This window comes from Atractosteus spatula, chromosome 6, assembly GCF_055471065.1.
Source record: "Atractosteus spatula isolate fAtrSpa1 chromosome 6, fAtrSpa1.hap1, whole genome shotgun sequence".
Taxonomy (NCBI): Eukaryota; Metazoa; Chordata; class Actinopteri; order Semionotiformes; family Lepisosteidae; genus Atractosteus; species Atractosteus spatula.
Genome location: NC_142711.1, coordinates 22,676,319 through 22,696,326, shown reverse-complemented (window position 1 = coordinate 22,696,326; position 20,008 = coordinate 22,676,319). Strand labels below are relative to the sequence as shown.

At 36.2% G+C, this 20,008-nt stretch overlaps 1 protein-coding gene across 2 annotated transcripts in view; it reads left to right on the top strand.

Annotated features, from left to right (window-relative positions):
• LOC148832678 (partitioning defective 3 homolog) overlaps nucleotides 1-20,008 on the top strand; it is a 431,574-nt gene that overhangs the window by 219,438 nt on the left and 192,128 nt on the right. For both annotated transcript variants that reach the window (XM_088918670.1, XM_088918669.1), the window contains exons 10-15: nucleotides 4,345-4,484; nucleotides 6,264-6,392; nucleotides 10,731-10,769; nucleotides 14,311-14,364; nucleotides 19,062-19,250; nucleotides 19,834-20,004. In XM_088918670.1, coding sequence (XP_088774796.1) covers nucleotides 4,345-4,484; nucleotides 6,264-6,392; nucleotides 10,731-10,769; nucleotides 14,311-14,364; nucleotides 19,062-19,250; nucleotides 19,834-20,004 — 722 coding nt within the window. The remainder of the gene's footprint in view (nucleotides 1-4,344; nucleotides 4,485-6,263; nucleotides 6,393-10,730; nucleotides 10,770-14,310; nucleotides 14,365-19,061; nucleotides 19,251-19,833; nucleotides 20,005-20,008) is intronic.

Genomic DNA, 20,008 nt, shown 5'->3' with positions numbered 1-20,008 from the left:
TCTGTTGTCAATTTATATCCTGTAGGCTCTTGTATGGGGAAATAATAAAAGTAAAATCTATGAATCTGAGAAAACCAAGTGTGAAATTATTTATAGTAGTAAAAAGACAAATTACAACAGTCAACAGCAATGATATCAATGTCTTGATATTGTATATTGTAAATTATTCAATATCTTATTAGTGTATACTGGCACTTCATTTAGATGTGTTGGTTAGAGGCACAGATTCCTCTGTTTATAGCTGGTGTAAGAATCAAATGTTTAGTTGTTGCAAGTAGGTAAATTTTGTTAAACTAAATTCTACATCTCAGACTTGTATTTAATCAGGAACAATATCTCTTGTGAGGAGCAAAATGCTTTCAGGAATTTGCTGTTCAGCTAGTCTTGTTTTGTTACTTCTTTAAAGGTAGCACAAATTTTGTAAAGATTGTCTCATTCAAATTATTTGTTCAGTGAACAAATGCATTAAAAGTTTTTTAGGGAACACATAATATCTGTTCCTTCCAAAACTAAACCGGTTTACATGAGTAGTGAAATCAAAAATTTAAAATGGACAATTATATCATTGAGTGTATAGTGTATAGTATATAATCAGTATTGAATTTTGTCACTGTTAAGAAATACCTTAGGGAATAAAATAATAGTGGCTTGGGAAACAAAGTGCCCTTGGGCAATTGTTATATCACATTATCATATTATTCAGCAACAACAAGAGTTCAGCAGTTTGAGTGCTGTAAAAACACAGGGCAAATTTGGTATTATTTTTCAACTACAGTCATACTTGTATCCTCTCTTAATTGAAACACCTTCATTAATTACAGAATTACAGAATGTTGGCACATCAAAAATAAATGAATGCAGCTATCAGTAAAATGCAATACGCAATAAAATGAGGAAGAAAATCTAATGCCCACACTTATTGAATTTTAATTGTTTTCAGTCATTGATGTCTGACTGCAGACATTTTTGCCCAATTGTCTGATTTGTGATGTAATTAGTATTATTTTCAAGCGGAATAAGAAAGATAAGTATCAGGTTCCCATACATTTCCCATTGTGATCCATTACAGTGTCTTCTGATGATACTCTAACAAGCGTTAAATTGGTAAACTGTTACAACTGCTTACGATGGCATTGTCAACCTTTTTAATATCACGCTTTAAAATTTATCACATGATCTTTTCACTACTTCAGAAATGACCTGAAGTCACTGACGGATTTATTTTCCGTTTTTTGTCATTATCAGCATAAAGAGAGAGTTCTTGATTTTCATTTTGGAATTCCATCATCACTTTGCCATGGTTGGTATGGTTTCTGCCGACACGGCAACACCCAGTGTGCCCGGGCATTCCCAGTTTCATCACCTCTTTTGTGTGTAGATTTAACTCTCTTGAGAACGGGCACTTTCTTATATAATGTATTTATTGATTTGTTGATGTGTTGCGAAGAAACTATTCTGTTTCCAAAAGACTCTGAGGGGGTATTGAGGCAGTATTTTCCTATGAAATTAATATGAGAGCCTTAATCAAATAATGATGCTTAAAGAAGTCATTCCGTTTAGAACTAAAAAGTACAATACATTGGAACATTGTGTGTTTCTTTATGGTGGGTATTTAATTGGCTTATTGGCGCCAGGATCAGCTAATATCCTAAACTGGATACAGTTTCTTTTATCCTTTGCCTGCATTACCAAAAAGGGAGTAAGACTTTTGTAATTAGGTAATGCTAGACCATTAGAGATGCATTTTTCTAATTACCTAATTCTAGACCATTAGAGATGGAATCTTGTAATGTGATAGAGTTTGATTCTGGTAATTAACTAATTCAAATAAAGACTGGAGAAGCAATATATTCCAGGGTAAATCGTCTTTGCCTTTTTGTAAATGTATATCCAAGAAACAAAATCTTAATATGGATTTTTAAAGCAGAGATGCTTCTTTATACTACTTTATAAATTACACATGGAAAAGGCTATGCTTTCTTCATTATTTCCATTTGACTTAACTGTGCTAAATTAAATTGGTCATTTACCTCAACATTTTTTAATCATGTTAGAGTAACCTTTTCTGATTGGTTAGATTTATAAACGGATATTTGTAAACCTATGTGTTAATATGAATAGTACATGAAATATGAACATAAATGGAAATGGTTTTTGGTATCGTTATATTCATCACTAAGTAGAATGAAGTTTCATTATTTCATTGTTGATTGCATATGCAGTTTTAATGCCAAATAGAGGCGTTAAAACTAGTTAACATTAAAAATGAGAAAATAATTTAATTTGAAAAAGTGACAAAATGTGCTTTTAATAACAGGTATACAGTATATTGTGTATTTTTTATCCTAAACCGCTGTATTACTAGTCATTTCACACCAAGGAGGGTATCGTATAAGCAGTTGGTGGCCTCAACTCAATGGAGAATTCCCTTTGACTAGCCAAAGGCATATTCATGCTTGATCGTAGTATAGTTTCTTTACCACATACAGTAACTATATTCTTAAAAACATTTTGCTGAGATTGTATCCTATGCATTTGCAATATTGTATATCTCCTTACATGGTTTCAAGTGAAACCGCAGTACTATTTAATTCAATTTATTTTTATATAACAACAAGGTTGCCCCCAAGGTGCTTAATACAATTTTTGTATTTTGGGGTGAGAAAGAATCAGCATTGATGAGGACATTTAAACCACAACAGAAGTAAAATGTACACAGTAACTAGTAAAACCTCCAATTTACATCACAAAATAGACGAGATGTCCAGGTATGTGCAGTGCCACATTGCTGGCTTTGTCTGCGATTAAGAATGAGGCAACAAAACGTCCAGTTAGTTGAAGAAACCCCCTTACATAGTAAACAAGCAAACTTGTTCTGTAAATACAGTACATCTCTTTAAGTGAGTGAATTTATTTTGCTAGTGAGATTTAATAACAGTTCTGAGAAATTGGGGCTGCAGTTCTCCTTTAATAGAAGTGCTTTATATCCAGCTTTAATGTGGACCATAACTGGATGTTAATGCAGGTGTATAGTGATTATTGTGGAACTGGAACCAGTATTTATTTTGCAGATGCCTTGGATCACAGGGGAATAATTGACATCACTATAATAAGAGAAAGTTCATGAACTTAATTTCTAATAGCTTGTTTACTTGAGATATCCATCAGACAGACTGATTTGTTTAAAAATATATGGGCTGTCTGTATTTATTTTAATTTCTGTGTTTAAGAATGGGGTTGAATCACTTGCTTTAAATTAATTTCCAATGACAAATGACAAAGCATTTTGTTCTTAACTATAGCACACATCTTTCCCTAATGTTGCATTACTGTATGTAGTGGAAAATATGTAGTTGGTCCCGAGATAAGGTCAAAAATGCACTTTTTTTAGCCATCACTGTGTTTTCCGCTCTTTCCCATTGGCAATTGATATAAATTTGCTTTTCCAAAAAGGTCATTTTCTGAACTTAGAGCAAATTGTTTTGCAAAACTAATGCTTGAATCCTCTTCTTTGTTTGTCTAGATTTAGATAAGTCATCCACATAGATTCAATAAACTTCAATTTGGCTGAAAAAGCTGTGTATCATACCTTCTAATTCCTACTTTTGAGTAAGCTAAAGGGTTTTCATTTCATCTGTCAGACGTGGTCTGATAAGGTAAAATCCCTGAGGTTATGTCCGACAGTAAATCAGTTTATAAAACAGCATCCTAAGCTTAAAAAATGTGATGTTGCTTTAAAACAAATTTAAGCCTTCACATTGTGTTACTGTTAGTCATATCTCTGTTATTGCTTATATAGTTTTTTAAAAATAAAACTGGGCTATATTTTTTTAAAGAAAATGATAGTCAAGTAGGTAAATATCAGTAGGTTGTATTTTATCCCTTTTTTAATGTTTAACCGTATACATTTTCCTTTAGAAGAAGTTTTTTTAAAATGTGGATCCAGAAATCTTCTGCTAAAAGAAAGAATTACCTGAAATTAAATAAATATTGTGCTGCCTCCTGACTATGCAGTGGAATATTGGAGAGTGGGATGTGGTGAAAATGTAAATGTCGGAATGGAAGATAATGAGAAATCATGAATAAATGTTTATTTCTTTCAAATCAATATCAATTGAAGGTGCTTCTGGGCCTGTATGTACAATAAGCTGTTGGCAAAGATGAATAAACATCCTAGGCTAAACCATATACAGTACCCTTTATACTGTTCTAAACCTTTTATTTGTTTTTAAAGAATTATGACTTAATTTAAACTACAGATCACAAAGTTATACACAGTTACAAACATGTAGCCATATATAAGCAATAAAAAGGATATTTGCTGTTTTATTCCCCACATTACAGGTCCAGAAGGTCTGGGATTCAGCATCACCTCCCGTGATGTTCCAATTGGGGGAACGGCACCAATTTATGTGAAAAACATCCTTCCTCGTGGGGCTGCAATTCAAGATGGACGACTAAAAGCAGGAGACAGGCTTCTAGAGGTGAGAGGGGACTTGATGCACGTAATCACAATCCTCCAAGGCATTGCCAAAGTTAACCCAGTGGACATACAGTATTCTGAATCAACAGTGAAACACAAGCCAGAGGACACAAGAGGAAACTAGGGGAAAGTGCACTTAAAAATGAGAACTGTAGGCTCCTGCTTTCACAAAGTTGTAAGCGTTTGGAATGAGCTGCCCAACCATGTTGATGAAACCAGTAACCTGGCTTCTTTAAATACTCAGAACAGTTAGCTGCTGAAAAGGCACAAACGAGCTAGATAGCTTAATGGCTTCTTCTCCTTTGTACCCTTTCTAATCTTCTCATGAAGAAGGGATTGAGAAAGGAACCTTTTTTATATCAGCTATTTCCTTTTCTATAGGCAACTGCCATGGTTTTCCTTAGAGTTTGCCCAGATTTTTATTTTCAAGCCAGGGGCCCAGGTCCTTGATGAATCCCAGCCTTTTCTTCTCTACAGGAAGCATTACAATGGTGGTTTCCTTACCTAAAGTGTGGCATTCAGGATTTCCTTGCTCTGTACATTATTCCTGGGACTTCCTCATTTAATACATTCAGCCGCGCCACTAAGATTCCATTGACCATTGTTTATTTGTAAAATTTGATATGAAGTTTCATTGAACCTCATGAGAAAGCCCATACTGTTGCCAAACAAGAAGGCAAAAATAAAGGAACAATGCAAAAATGATGAATACTAACAAGATGTGAACACCACCTGCTTTTCCAAAAGCCGGTGCCAATGGGTTTTACAAATCTGGACGCAGTGAGTAAAAACTAAACAGGCTCAACATTAAACATTAAAATGTGGTTTGAATTACTCGCCTGCAAAAAGATGTTGAATGTGTTTTTTCCTGTGATATGATTTTTAGATTAAAGTATTTCCAAAGCAGTCCATGGGATTTTGCAAACCACCTTTGCGATGCATCTATAACAAGAAACTAGCAAAGTTGTGTAGCCATATGTACTTTTTCTTCAAAACAAATACTATTGTGTTGCAACTTAGTGTTGCAGAGGCATGGGAACAGTTAGCAGACATCTTGCTTTTGTTCTCAACACACCAAGATTATGAAGAAATGAAACCAAACAATTGTGCAATGTGGAACACAGACAAAGTGCGTTTTGTTTGGCAATTTGTTCAGTCTTTCTGCAGCTGTGAAATTCTCATGCCATATGCAGTAGTCAGGGAAGAAAAACAACTGAGAATGAGAATTTCCAAATAAGTGGTTCCATAAGAATCAGAAGAAGAATTATTTGCACTATTTGCTATATTGAATTTTTGTGCACCCCCAACCCATTTCCTAGAAGAGTACTTTCAAATACGTGCAGTTAGTTCTTTATAAAATAGAATATAACATTTGAGGTTGAATCACAATAGATTTTTATCTTGATGTATGATATGGCACTTTCTAGTTATCTATGATATGACCGTTCACAAGCTCATATTTTTATAGTCCCTAAAGATAACTAGACAGTGCTATATCATAACATACCCAGACGAGAACCTAAAAATTATCAACATCTCCGAACAGCATTTTGCACTATCCCTTACGTTCACTACAGACAACTTGTGGTTCACTACAAATAATACTAGATGTTATTGATGCCCTGTTTGTACCTATACTGTATATGAGCCGTTAAGAGACTGCAGTTCCAAAGTAGGTTTAATACTGTTGGAATAATCATGTGGTCCAGCATGAGGCTGCATGTTCTTGTACTGAAGGCAGTCACACAGCTGATGTGTGGTGACTTTTTTGTCTGACCAGGTGAATGGAGTGGACTTGAATGGGAAGACTCAGGAGGAAGCAGTGGCTCTGCTCAGGGGCACACAGATGGGGGGCACGGTTGGCTTGGTGGTCCTTCGGCAAGAAGACACTTTCCTACCCCGGGAAGTGGTGAGTTCCAGCTCTCTGTGTTTCTGTGACTGTGGAAGTGGCATATTGTGAGACAGGGTGTGAGGGGAAGGGTGTGCTGTCCATATCTGGCCCCATTCTGTTTTCGAGGGAGGCATAGGAGACAGGAAGGGGCTTTGGGCCTTCTTGGGTAGGTTTGTTTACATTAGACAACACAGATTTAGGCCTCGCCAAGCACAGGAGTAAATGGGAACATTTGCTTGAGGGAGAAGCTGGAAGCTGAGATTAAACAGAAGACTTGATAAAAGTTCCCTGCAACAGGGCTGCCTTGTCTACGAATTCTAAACATTCAAGGGCACAGAGTATCTTATAATGAAGCACATGGACACTCAGTATAAGGTATTATTATTGCTCTAAAAATAAGTTCTGATTTTTAAACCCAGTTCTTCTCATGCTGGATTTTGAGTGACATCCACAGCAACAGCACACCATGGTTGGAACTGTGCTTGGAAGGCTCCCTCTCTTTATCGACAGGTGTCCAAGCGCATGCCCCTGTAAACTGGCAGACGCCATTGCTGACACCACAGACCATCTGAATACCAGTGTTTGGCAAATGGTGGAAGCTTTGACTTAAATGGTCTGATCTCGGCGTTTCACGTCTTCAGTGAGGCAGGAAGGCCTTTAGCCATTATCATATGGTGGTGTTCCTGGATTTGTAAGGAACTCTACTTATCATTTGCCTGTCCATACCTTTTCTCCTTTACGTGCACATTTCCTCCCCCCTCCCCTCCCCACCCAGTTAATTAAAAATGAAAATAGCATTGTATGAGGTAGTGTTGCTTGTTTTGAAGGGAGTTGTCTGTTGGCAGTACTGACTCTTTTGAGAATGAATATGTGATTTCTGTGCTGGGTCAGTCTGCTGTCTTGGGAGGTTACCAGAAGGCACAGACACCAGCTGTGAGGAGATTTGGTCCAGTAAGTAGGATGTGCCAGTGAAATAGTCGGATGCCTCTAGAATGATGAAGAAACACTCCGAATCGTTAAAATGTGTTACGAATTTGTTGTACTGAAAAAACAAATTTGATCATTTTTCTTTAAAGCAATTTCTAAGAATTGGAGATGGCAATAAAAATCATGAAAGATTTATCACTAAAGATTTCAATTAGGCTGTACCATACAGTTTTCATTTGATAAACACCACTAACTTTACAGCAAATTATTAGTATTTTATTCCTAAATTTAAGATTTACATAAGCCTAATGTGCAAATGTAAAACATATAGGGGATATGAAAGTGCATTTTATGCTCTTAGCAGAAAACTAAATCAAAATCAGACTTTAAAACCATGACAGGAGAATGAATATTGTAATTTCTCATACGTATTTTTCACTGTTTCTGACTAAAGATTGTAGAATGCAGATTCATTTCTCTTTCTGTAATATTAACATACATGAGTGCTTCTTTCAGCACTGACTTTGGAATTAAGGGATCTCAATAATCCATTTGAGGGTGTTCATGAAATCAGATTACTGGGGCATTCCTCTGACAGTGACAGTTATTGCAAATAAACTATAGCGGGGATTGGGATATAATGCACATACACCAGAGCGTTATTGCCTAGCTGTCATATTCTTATAGGCTTGCCATTGCTATTAGTGCATTATCAGGGTTTATTTGCAGCAGCTTTAAATCAAAACCTGGATGACACTCTACATTATAAAAGGTTTGATATTGTCACAGACATGAAGAATCATATTTTGAGCGGGGCAGCAGGAAATACATCATTTGTATTTATTCGTCAGCTGGGGTTACAGACCTCATGTCTTACGACAGGAATGTGCTGTAGGTCAGCACGGCGGTGAGGCAATTGGTGTGGGTTTGCTACCAGCTCTGCTTGCACTTCTGTGTGGAGTTTGCATGTGCTCTTCAGGTTCATGTGGCTTTCTGGGAGACATGCTGGTTCCTCCTGCCTTCCAAGGTCATGAGGTTTAACTCGATTAAACGTCTCCAGACAGTCCCTTTTGGGGAAGGGGAAACAGGGGAAGTTTTTGTGGTGTCACAAATTATGATGTTATAATTGGTTGTGTGTCTGAAACACAACCAGGTGAGCATGATTGGTTGAAAAGCCTCCACTTATTTGTAGCTATTTTGGTTTGGAATTTAGATTTTTTTTGGCCACCTAAAAGAGTCAGGTGTTTGTAAAATAAACTATGGTTATTTACTAATATTTTTACTAGGCATTTGCTGTTTATTTTGTTTAAACCAGACTCAATATGTTTAAACTTGAATAACTATTAGTCCTTATATGTCATAAAACAGAGGTAATCTATCTCAGCAGTTTCCAGACTGTACTTATGTTTTTCTAAGCCTACTGTATGAGATTTACAGTCTTGAGTTATACCATGGGAATAGAAGACATTTTCAAAGTCTAGTCAGAGCGATGCAACGGAACAGATCCAGTGGCTTATTGATAGCAGTGTCAGAAGTAACCTTTACTCAACAGTGTCAGATTCAGGAATGACTAACTAATGTGGATGACCTATACCTCCCCCATCACCTGCCCAGAAATAAAAAAAGTTAAAATTGAGGTTTAACGCACTTCTCAGGAGATTCAAGAATTTAAATCAATGAGGCAGTGCCCTTCACCTTCTCAATCTATATTTAAACTCCAGTGAATAAGCAGCCCAGAGTGATAAGTGAACTGAGTTACAGCAGAATTAGATTAGTCCCAGAGGGGCGTGACTTTGTGACATGAAGATGTCAGAGTGCGTCAGGCTCTCCTCTTGGAAAAAGGAGGAAGCAGGTTAAAATGGTGAGGATGAGATGACATAGGACTAATTCAAAACATGTCTGATGGCTAGGAACCCAGTTACAGGTTTCAGAAAAAAAGAGCTGCTGCATGGATGAATGGATGAAATAGTAACAAAACACATCAGGTTGCAGTGTCACTGAATATTGTTCACTGACATGAAAGTTAGTGTTCATGGCTCTGAAAGGCATTATTGCGTGTTTCTGGTCACACTACAACACATGCTTTGTGTGTTATATTTTTACGTGTAGCCATTGTGGTGTCAGTTTGTTGTGCAGTTTTGTAAATATTTCATTTCACATGAGTATACTGTAGTAATTTGCTTAGACATGTTTTTAAATTTTGTGCACTTACTTGTGACATTATAATGGTGTAGCGGTTAGCATTTCTGCCTCACAGCTCTTGTTTCCTGTGTTCAGATTCTGGATGGAGGTGCCTCCAGTGTGGAATTTTCATGTTTACCTGGGTGTACCGGGTTCCTCCTAATACACACTGGCTAGGTTAATTGGTGTCTCTAAGGTGTCCCTGTGTGCATGTGTGTGTTCTCCCTGTGATGAACTTGTCCAGGATATAGTCCCTCCATCCAGCAATGCTTCTGGTATAGACCCCAGGTTTCCCCAACCCCTTCCAGGAATAAGTGTCTTCCTGATACCTGCTAATGGTTTGATGGATCATTGCTTGAGAGGTCAGACAGTACTTGAGGTATGGCTGCTCCATAATTTTGTGAATTCCTACCCCCTTTAAAGACTTAAGATCTTTCTGGATCACTATCAAGAAATGTAAAATGAGGAAATGATGATGGGGAAAAAAAGATATAAGATTCCCACTTGGCCAGGGAAGAAGAATAAATATCTCAGGGAGAGGTATGACCTGCTCTTGATGAAACCATAGCAACATGAGGATACAGGACCCCTTGAAGAATGCAAATAATTCATAGCTCATAGGTAATTACTGTAATGGTAATAATAGCAGTTATGGGAACTACACTGTGAATATGTAAAAAAAAACAACAACTGACAACCATACTTTTGTTTGAGTTCCAACATGTTAAAATGGATAGCCAAACATTTGTCATTGTGGTGTAATTTATTGTCATGTTTCTGTTCTGTCAGAATGCCGAGTGATCTGTTTGCTGCCAGCTGCTTAGTGATACCGGGACTACTTTTATGTTCTTAAGGACAATAAATAACATGAAGTTATGGTTTACGGGCCATGTGGGCTAAAAATGAATAACTACTGTGCATACCTTAAAAGATGCATGAGCGACGGTTTATAATAAGAATTGCCCTTTTTACATAACCTTTGGAGTTACACCCAGAACTAGAGCCAAGTTAGTCTTGTAACCACTATATTTGGCTCTCACAAGCGTTTTACTCTGTTTTTTGATCTTTTCATAAGTGTACATAAAGTATCTTGAGATATTTTTCACATGGGATGTTTAGAGTTTTAAGTACTCTGTGTACTCCCTTTGACATTCGTTGGTTTTGACAAAAGTCCAAACTGGTTAGTTAGGTAGCTTGCATTGCTTTTTTTCCTGTTTTATTTTATTTTTTTATTTCCACCTTTTCTAGAATGCAGACCCCATTCAGATGCACAGTCCCAGAGATTTGGTAAGAGTCGTTTTCCCTTCGCATCCCACCCTTAAAGAGAACTAAAAATAACACTCTCCTACACACACTTGTGACTTTTCATTATCATTTCAGAAATGACAAAAACCAATATGTGTGATAGTGGTTTCACAGACATGAGCATATTAAAGAAACGAAACTGAAAATTTTAATGAGATTTTGCAATAAAAAGAGACTTTGGAGTCAGGTAGCCACTTTCCCTGTCACAAAAAGAGACTGCTGCACTTTAATTGCCTACTCTCTGCGTTCTTTGATAGATATTTACAGAAGTAAGTGACAGTTTTTTTTTCATGTGCTGCAATCCATGTAATGAAATTGTGGTTATTGCAATCCTTTTGCATCGTTTTCAGTTCCTATTTACAGGCTCAAGAGTTTAAATTTATACAACAGCTCTTCAAGTAATATTTTGTTGTTTCAGTTCAGTTTCAGCCCCAAAGAATGTATTTTTTTTACTTTTAAAAAACATTTATGCAGTGAACCAGAATGGCTGACCAATTGGGCTGTTGTATTCAACCTCAGCTTGGGAAAGGTTTTGAAATAGTATATATATTTTTATCAGTTTGTTATAATGCAAAGCTACTATTTGAGCAAACTGTGTGCTGTGATGCGCAGTAGCTAATTATATTTGCGTTAAGAAACATTTCCTGTTTTAGATTATTTGGTACCTTTTCTGTAGTAGTTAGGTCTCTGTGAATACAGCGGTGTTCTTGTGAAAATCCACTGCAGTATTTCCCTCAGGTTATTGTAGATTATCCAGCTCAGTGGATATACATATATGTTCTGAGTCTGAAAATGAGTACTGCACAAAGCCTCAAAGGATCAAACCCACTTGATGTAGGTGCAATAATTATATATTTATATGTAAGAGTGTTGTTATAACATGGAATGTTTGTATTCCACACAAAGGTAGTTCTCAAATTACACCGTGTGTGCTGTGGGGTCAGAATCTCTTTCCCTCTTCTCTGGTATGCTCAATACTATTCTATTGATATGCTGCATTCAGAAGGCTTTGATCTGTATTGATGTAAAGCACAGCAAGACCTTTTTTGTTGCCTGAAGTCAATGCTGTTCAAGAAAATCTGAATTGACAATGGTTCACCTTCTGAACTTCATAACTCATTTAAGTTGAGTTCATTTCTTATTTAAATTGCTTTGTTTTTTGAACCATTCCTTTAAAATTGTCTTGTCACTCTCCTAAGACATGGAAGTAACCTCTTCTGTTTAATGTAATATCATAGCTAGAGAGGTCATTTCTCGGGGCTCTTTTGAACACCTCATGATATATTAAATGACATTTGTGAAGTGTTGTTCACCTAAGAGAAACCCACTCAGTAAAGTCTAGAATGAGCATGATGAAAGATGAGCATATTATTTATTTAACATTTTGATATGAGCTGATCATTGTTCCTGGGAGTGAGCCTTGTTTATTATATGACCCTTTTTAAAATGTTGTAACTGCTGCTCTTTGAGCTCTCATTTTTAATAAGCATTATAAAAACATTTTTTCTGCCCATGTCAGCACATAGCTGGCACTTACATACTTAGTTTGCAGTTATTCCATTAAAATGATGATGCTATAAAGAGTATTTGATCCACCCAAAATACACTTCATAAACCTTATTAGGAAAGTTCATAACAGTTTTTATCTATCGCTTATGTGCTGTTTTTATTTTTATGGTCTCCCCTTTTGTTTCCTGAACTGAAGTTATCAGTTATTTGCATAACATATGACAGTTTTTGTTATTTGTACATGTAATCGTCAGAATTTACTATTTCTGTGTTAGTAGGCCAATACTTCCATGTACAGAATTTTAAAAGGCTCAGATTCATAACAATCTGTGTATCTGCCAAGTGTAATAGTACCATATGTTCTATATTCTTTACAGTTATGCTTAGGTTATTAAAGAACCATTTGGAAGTGACTTTTACGTTTAAGGCCTCCGTATTTTAATTTTATGATCAGTTTGAGCTTTGCTGTTTTCTGACAGTAAGATTTATGGTTACTGTGTAGAAAAGGAACAATTAAATGCAAGGAATCATCTATTAGAATAAATGATAACTCCTTGTGTCTCTCTAGCAGTTCCATCCAAATGGGTTCCAAAGTAGTTTACATACTTGAAGGGAGGCAGCTTTATCTAGTAATGAGGCGCAAGATCAACTGGGTTGGCAAAAGGCAGTAGCCTTATTCTCTTGCAACCCCACTACACGGAAGAAGTGTTTAGTTGCTTCACCAAATTGAGTTAAGGGGGAAATTTAGAAAGGTCTGAGTGGTATTTAACCAGGATACTGTGGTAGCACCCCCTACTCTCATGAACAGAGCTTTGGGATCTTTAATTACCAAGTAGGCATGATCTTGATTTAACATCCCAACTTAAATGTGACACTTCCTACCACACTGTTCTTGGTCACCATCCTGGGACTTTGGTTTGGATCTTCAGCCAGAAGAGCGTCATCTACTGGTCCACCACCATCACAAATAGTAGCAGCAGCCTGAGTATGTCGTCCCAGTAAAGATGAGATCAGTCTAAAAGTTCTTCATTGTAAGTGGCGGGCAATTTCTTTTAGACTCCAGCACAGGTCATTTTTGGTATTAAAAATGAAGATTTCATGTTGTTAAAATTAAGCTGTAGTATTAAGAAACTGAAATGATATTTAAATTTTACAAGACCGAAATAATTATCTACAGCATGGACACATTCAGTAGCAAAATACAGTACTTCTAGTTTATTATACCTTTTTTGGTCAAAAATATAAAGCTAAGTATGATGTGGAAAGAATTACCTTGTATCCCCACAATTCTAATCTTGCCCTAAGTAATCATTCTATTGTATATTTTTTAAAGTCACTCACTGAACCTTTTCAATTCATTCTTTTTATAATGTGCACAATTATTCACAGCAGATTTTATCTTTTGTTCAAATGTAGAGTTTTAATCAGTTTTCTAAATACCTCTGACAAAGTCATGTTTCTCTTTGTGGTGCCAACAGAACCATAACATGTCACTGACTTTCTGGAATGAAAAGCTTTTTATCTGTTAACCACCCCACAGCCAGTAGGGTTTTTAGCTAACAGATGGATAGAGCGGTAGGCAAAAGAAGGGCAAAAAGAATAATTTGGCTCTCTGGGTATATAGTATAAGCAGGCAAAGTGGGTAATGCCATCTTTAGAGACTGTTTAGAAAATCTGGTATTTACTTGACTGAAAAACTGTGAAGTATTATCACCAATAGTAATAATAATGAAAACTTTGCAGTATTGTATCGTTTACTGCTCGTCTTAAATCAAGTAATCACACCACACAAAACACACATTTTTATCATTTGTTTTTTTAACTAACAAGCGTTCGCTATTATTTTGGCATGTAGCAACAGCTGTCCCTGCAGGTAAGGGAAACACCGAATGTAGAAATGAGTTGTCAAAAGAAATTCTTTACTATTAGGAAACTAATAGTAAATTACGGTCAGAATTGTGACATTTTGTTTTGTTGCGCTGAGGTTTAATTGTTGGTTTGAATGTTCCTCTAGCGGCGATCTGTGAGGGAACCGATGTCGGCTGGGGAGGCCCACTGGCTACTGGAGGTACTGTAATCACAGTTCTGAAGTCTGCTGTGGCTGCAGCACTTTGGCCATTTTGTGCCAGCTGCCACTGGAGTCACAGTAGACTGGGTCTTTATTCCCCCTCATGTGCAACTGTAGTGCGCTTCACCACTTCACTGACTGGGCATGGAAACATGTTTAGAATCTAAAAAAATGAGGATACAAAAGATAACAATCAGGTGCTGGTCATCCATGAACGCAAATCAAAATTTTCTTGACTTTAATGTCCTTAATTCATGATCTAAAGTTCATTTTTTAATTTCATTTCCTACCCTTTGTAACTGATCAACCTGATATTGTAATAAGAGCAGGAGCTTGCATTGGGAAGCTTGTTTTGCTGTTAGAAAAGTCAATCTGTAAAAAGCTATCAGATAATCTTTTCTGTGATGATAAAATGTTGTTTAAAAGCAGACTAGATATGAGCTATTTTATTGGTTTATTGGCACTACAAAAATAAACCAGTGTTTCCATAGTGTAATGGTTAGCAAGTTAAAGTTTTATGCACAGGTTTTTTGGGTTGGGCATGCATTGAATAGTTAGAACATTTCATCATTGTGGTTATTTCAATGGCCTGCCTATACTCATTAGAATATAGTTATTATTACTGTTGTTGTGTATTTGCTTTGAAAACAATTGATTTCATGCTGTGGCTGTGCCCCAGAACATATTTTTTTATACATTACCAAAATTCTTTAACTTACTAAATGCTCTTAAGATTTTATATTGTGAATATAACCTGCAGGTGTGATTAAACTGTTTCTTTCAGTGCATGAAAGCTAGGGGCTTGTTTTTTGTGCATGTTGCAAGGAGAATGAAATAATTTCCTTTCTTCTATTTACCATGTCTTTCAGCAAAAAATAATAAATTAATGCACTAATTGACATACGATTTATTCCAACAGCATGCATATTAACTCTAACTTATGTGCTTTGTCACTTTTAATTCTTCACGTTAATCTTTTCAGATGCACGCTGGTAAATAAAGAGTGGGCTGTAAGCCTTTCCGTAAATAAGTAGAAATGCAATTAGTCTACAAAGTACAAATTATACAAAAACACAAACTTTAAAAAGTATAATTTCTCTCTTTGTACATAATATGTTTAATAACCCTACAGCACAAGACAGGGTGAATAGGTTTGTAGAGATTTAGTACGTTTATACCTGTCACCTGGCTTGAGTTTGCAGATTATTTGTTACTATTATTTTAATAAATGAACATACCATTGAAAAGTGCTATAGGAGCATGACTGTAAGAGATGTACAGGCTTAACAGGAAAGATTGCGATTTTTCACAACTGGACCATGTTTTGCTTAAAGTGAAACTGAGCACTGTGCTGAAAACTTCGAGCTAAGGCACTAATAAGCAGTTCTCGAAGTTCTACATTACACTTGCTACCTTTTTTGAATATCTTGCAGCATCTTCAAATACATTTATTGTGTGGTGAATCTGTTCTTTTCTTAATGTGAAATTGAAACAATTTGGAACTGCATATTACTGAGTTAGTTAGGCTTTTCCTTGACGTTTTGCATTACAGTATGTTAATTTCTACAGTTTTCCAGTACTTTTCATGGCAGTTATACCACTCTGTGCTTCAATTTACGATGACTAGATTAAAATAAATTTACCTTGACCACAACAATCTGAAATCCATTGCTTTATAGAGTTTGTAGAATTTCCCAGTGAAGCCGGTGTGGTGTGTTTGTTAGCTCATACCTCAAAAGTTTAATTGCACTTGAAATTATGAATCTGCATTCCTCAGAATTACTTAATATTCACAGTTTGTCATCATTTATTGGATAGAAACAGCATAAAGAAATTCATGTACAATATTTATCATTCATGGGCTTTTTAGCAATTACATCCTTGACTGATTTCTTTTAGGCTTTTAAATTCATTTTAAATGAACTTAGTGTCGCTGAATCCTGGCTCGTGTGGAATACTTTAAAATGGTGCTAATTGTTTCAGGCATGATGTCCAGAATAATTCAGGGGGGCGTTTTTTTTTTCCTCCATGTCTTCGAAGGCAAGCATATGAAACAATGGCGCACCATTCCGAGTTGTCATTGTGTTTCCCCTGTAGTTCCATAAGGATTTTCTTTGTCCTATGAAATTATTAAATTGATCCTTACTCTAGCATAAAGGGTAATCTAGTAATGTGTGAAAAACATAATAGTTACATTTTAATAACTAAGGCCTTTTTCTGGCTTTTTTTTCAGCCCACATTAACTTTTTGAAAAGGGATCAAATCCTCAAAAACTTTGGTTTTAATGTAAGAATATCTGAGGCTTTTTTCACCGCTTTGAATCAACCAGTTGGAAAATCAATAATTATAGGAAAATTTACCTTTTAAAGTGTTTTTTAATAGGATGCAGACAATTAGAAATTTCGAACAAACATGTAATTCAGCTTTCCATGAGTTTTGTTTACAGTGTATTAAAGATAACAGATACATATCTTAATATCTTGAAGCATAGCTTCTGAAATAAAACACTGGTTTCAAACAACTGTATTTCCTATACTGAATCTATGAAGTATTTTTCATGTCATACCTTCAATAAATCTGGAAAAAAGAAACAACTGAAGAGAATATTCAGGCCAACTAAAGTGCACTTGAGTTGGCTGTACATGGGAAGGAGATATGAGATAGGACTTTTGGCAGTTCCTTACACATTATCAAAATGCGAATTTATTTGACAGCAGTAATCCATGTTAGCCTTTAGCAACTGATAACTGAACATTCTTTAAAACCTCTTTTCAACTGCTTACCGGGACTTATGCCATGCAACCTGTCTCGCTTGATTTCTGCATATTATTAACTTTATTTTTGTAATGGCTTTTAGTTACCACACCAACTTCTCTGTGAACAGTTGTAAGGATCAAATTTTAATTTGTGCAGTAAATGTATAAGAAAAACATTTGAGTTATGAGGAGGCTTACTTGGAACAATAATTTCGCCTTTTAATGTTTCCCTATTACAATTCTGGTTTCTGTTGTAGAAGTGGGCAGAGAACCAGCTTTTCAAAGGCTCTCTAGTTCTTGAAATATGCAGAGGTTTGTGTTGGTGTAAACACGATCACATTAATCAAAGCACCAGTTCAGCACTTAACACAAACTTGAATAATGCCTATAAAGACAGTGTAGTATCAGTGTAAGACTCAATCTACCTATTTCCTCACACTAGTAGGGAAAGAGAAAGTCATTCTCGGAATGCAGATTAATCATGAGAGCTAAAGTAGGCAATGTATTTGCCCAAATTCCTCTTGCCCTCCTAAACAGCACATTTCCAGTTTTAAGATATTCTAAGAAGTTCAGTCGTCATATCTTGGAGCATTGAACACGCAACATTTGTACAACCTAAGAAAAAGGTCAAAGAAAACACACAGCAGTTACATTTTTGTTTAAATATCTAATTTCATGGTGTTGATACTTGGACAAAAAGGCAGACTGTCATATCTTCATTTCTAAACCTTTGAAGATTGTTTTAGGACTTCATGCATAGGGGTATACTCTTTTGAAGACCTGCCTAGTTCAATGGTTCATTGCATTTAAATTGGTCTTTAATTACCAGTACTGAAAATTCTTTTCCGTTTACAACATTTAAAGCAAAACATATGGGTATGGTTTTCAATTAGTGTTTTAGTGTTCTTCTGTGTTGGAATTGACTTTCATCACATTTCATAGTGTGACTGAAAGCTATTGCACGTTGCATGTGCACATATTGTACAGCACATTTTCTTTGGGACCTTTGGAAACACCTGTTCTAAATGAACTTCTATGGTCTTTATTTTTGTAGGATTGTATTTGAATGTGTGATTGAGTAATGTTTTTTTCCATAGTCAAATACCTTTTGACTGCACATCTTATAAAAATATCTTAAGTTTAAGAAAAACATTTTTTTGTTGTTTTTTAGCAGCATACAACATTCATAAGCAATAATTATTGACTGACACAGTGCGACTATCCCTGGAATATATAAAGCAAGACTGTCACAAAGTCACAAAAATGGATTATTTGCTGTAAAAGACTTTTATATTTAAGATGAGCTGCTCTGTCCATCATACCCTTACAAAGACTGCTGTGCTCACAGCCACCACTGCTAACGTTTCTGATGGTGCTGACGCTTTCCCCCTATACAAATCATTCATCATTTCTTCAAACAAATAAAGATCAGCTTTAAATGACAGGGGTCAGCTAGTAATGGATTTTATTGCAAATCTCTTTACAGTTCCGTTCCTATAAACATATTCAACAAAGAATAAACCTGAGTTTTGACATGTTTGACTGATTAAACCTTCTCCACTTAATAGTTTGTGATTTTAGTTGCAGATGCATGCTGTCTGGCACAGATTTGACAGTACCCAGTGTCTGAGCAACAAAATTTGTTTTTAACCTTTATCTCTTATAATTATTTCTACACCAAAACATTTGAACAGAAACCTATTGAAAGTGTCTGATTTCCGAGCTACATTATACTTTGGATTAAAAAGCTCTATTATATAAATGTCAAAACCTAACATTGCTGGATGATTCCTAAATTGCTGCCAAGCGTTGTCTGAGGTTTATGATAAGAAAGCTTGTAACAATAAAAGCAGTATCGTAATGGTCCATAAAAGACTGCAGAATAAAAATGACAAGGGAATGTGATCTGACAGGTCCTTTGTCTCCTTCACTTTCCCATAGAAAGCAGAAGAGGAGGACCTTGTTCTAACACCTGATGGAACCAGAGAATTTCTGACTTTTGAGATCCCATTGAATGACTCTGGCTCGGCGGGCCTGGGTGTCAGTGTAAAAGGCAACAGGTCAAAGGAGAACCATGCAGACTTGGGCATCTTTGTCAAATCAATTATTAATGGAGGAGCAGCATGCAAGGCAAGTCCCTGTAATCTTCTGTTGACATTTTTTCCATGTCATTTTGACATCTGTTAATTTGCCTCTGTCAGCATTGTGAGTGAAAGTGATACATTTTTTAAAAAGGTTTACAGACTTTCTTCAAGGCTGTTCTGTGTGTAGCACCACACGTACAATGTCTCTTTTTAGGTCAAATAGATGAAATGTAAGAAAATGAACAAGGTATGATTGTATTGCACATGGTCTTCAGTTTCAGCTTCCTTTCACATAGTACAGTTCAGTAATTCTCTGCCACGGTTTCTTCTGTAGTGGCTTGGAGAGAGAGTGCTCTAGACCAGTGGGTCTTAACCTTTCCTGCAGCCTGTACCTGTTTGGTCCTCAGCATGCGGTCTCGCACCCCTTATCAAAAATCGTTGAAGTAATTTGTGCTTTCAGTGATTCACCTTATTAAAAAATCTAGCATGTCGCGCATCCCAAGAACCACTGCAGTAATCATCACTGTGACTTTCAGCACCACTGTCTCCTCACAATTTAATGGGCATTTCATAGATTTAATTCAAATTGTAGGTACATGTCGTTCTAAGTTCTAGTTTTGTTTTCACAGGATGGAAGGCTCAGAGTAAACGACCAACTCATAGCAGTTAACGGAGAGTCGTTGTTGGGAAAGACCAACCAAGATGCCATGGAAACGTTGCGAAAGTCAATGTCTGTAGAGGGCAACAAGCGAGGGATGATACAGCTGATAGTTGCAAGAAGAGTTTCCAAACGAAATGAGGTAA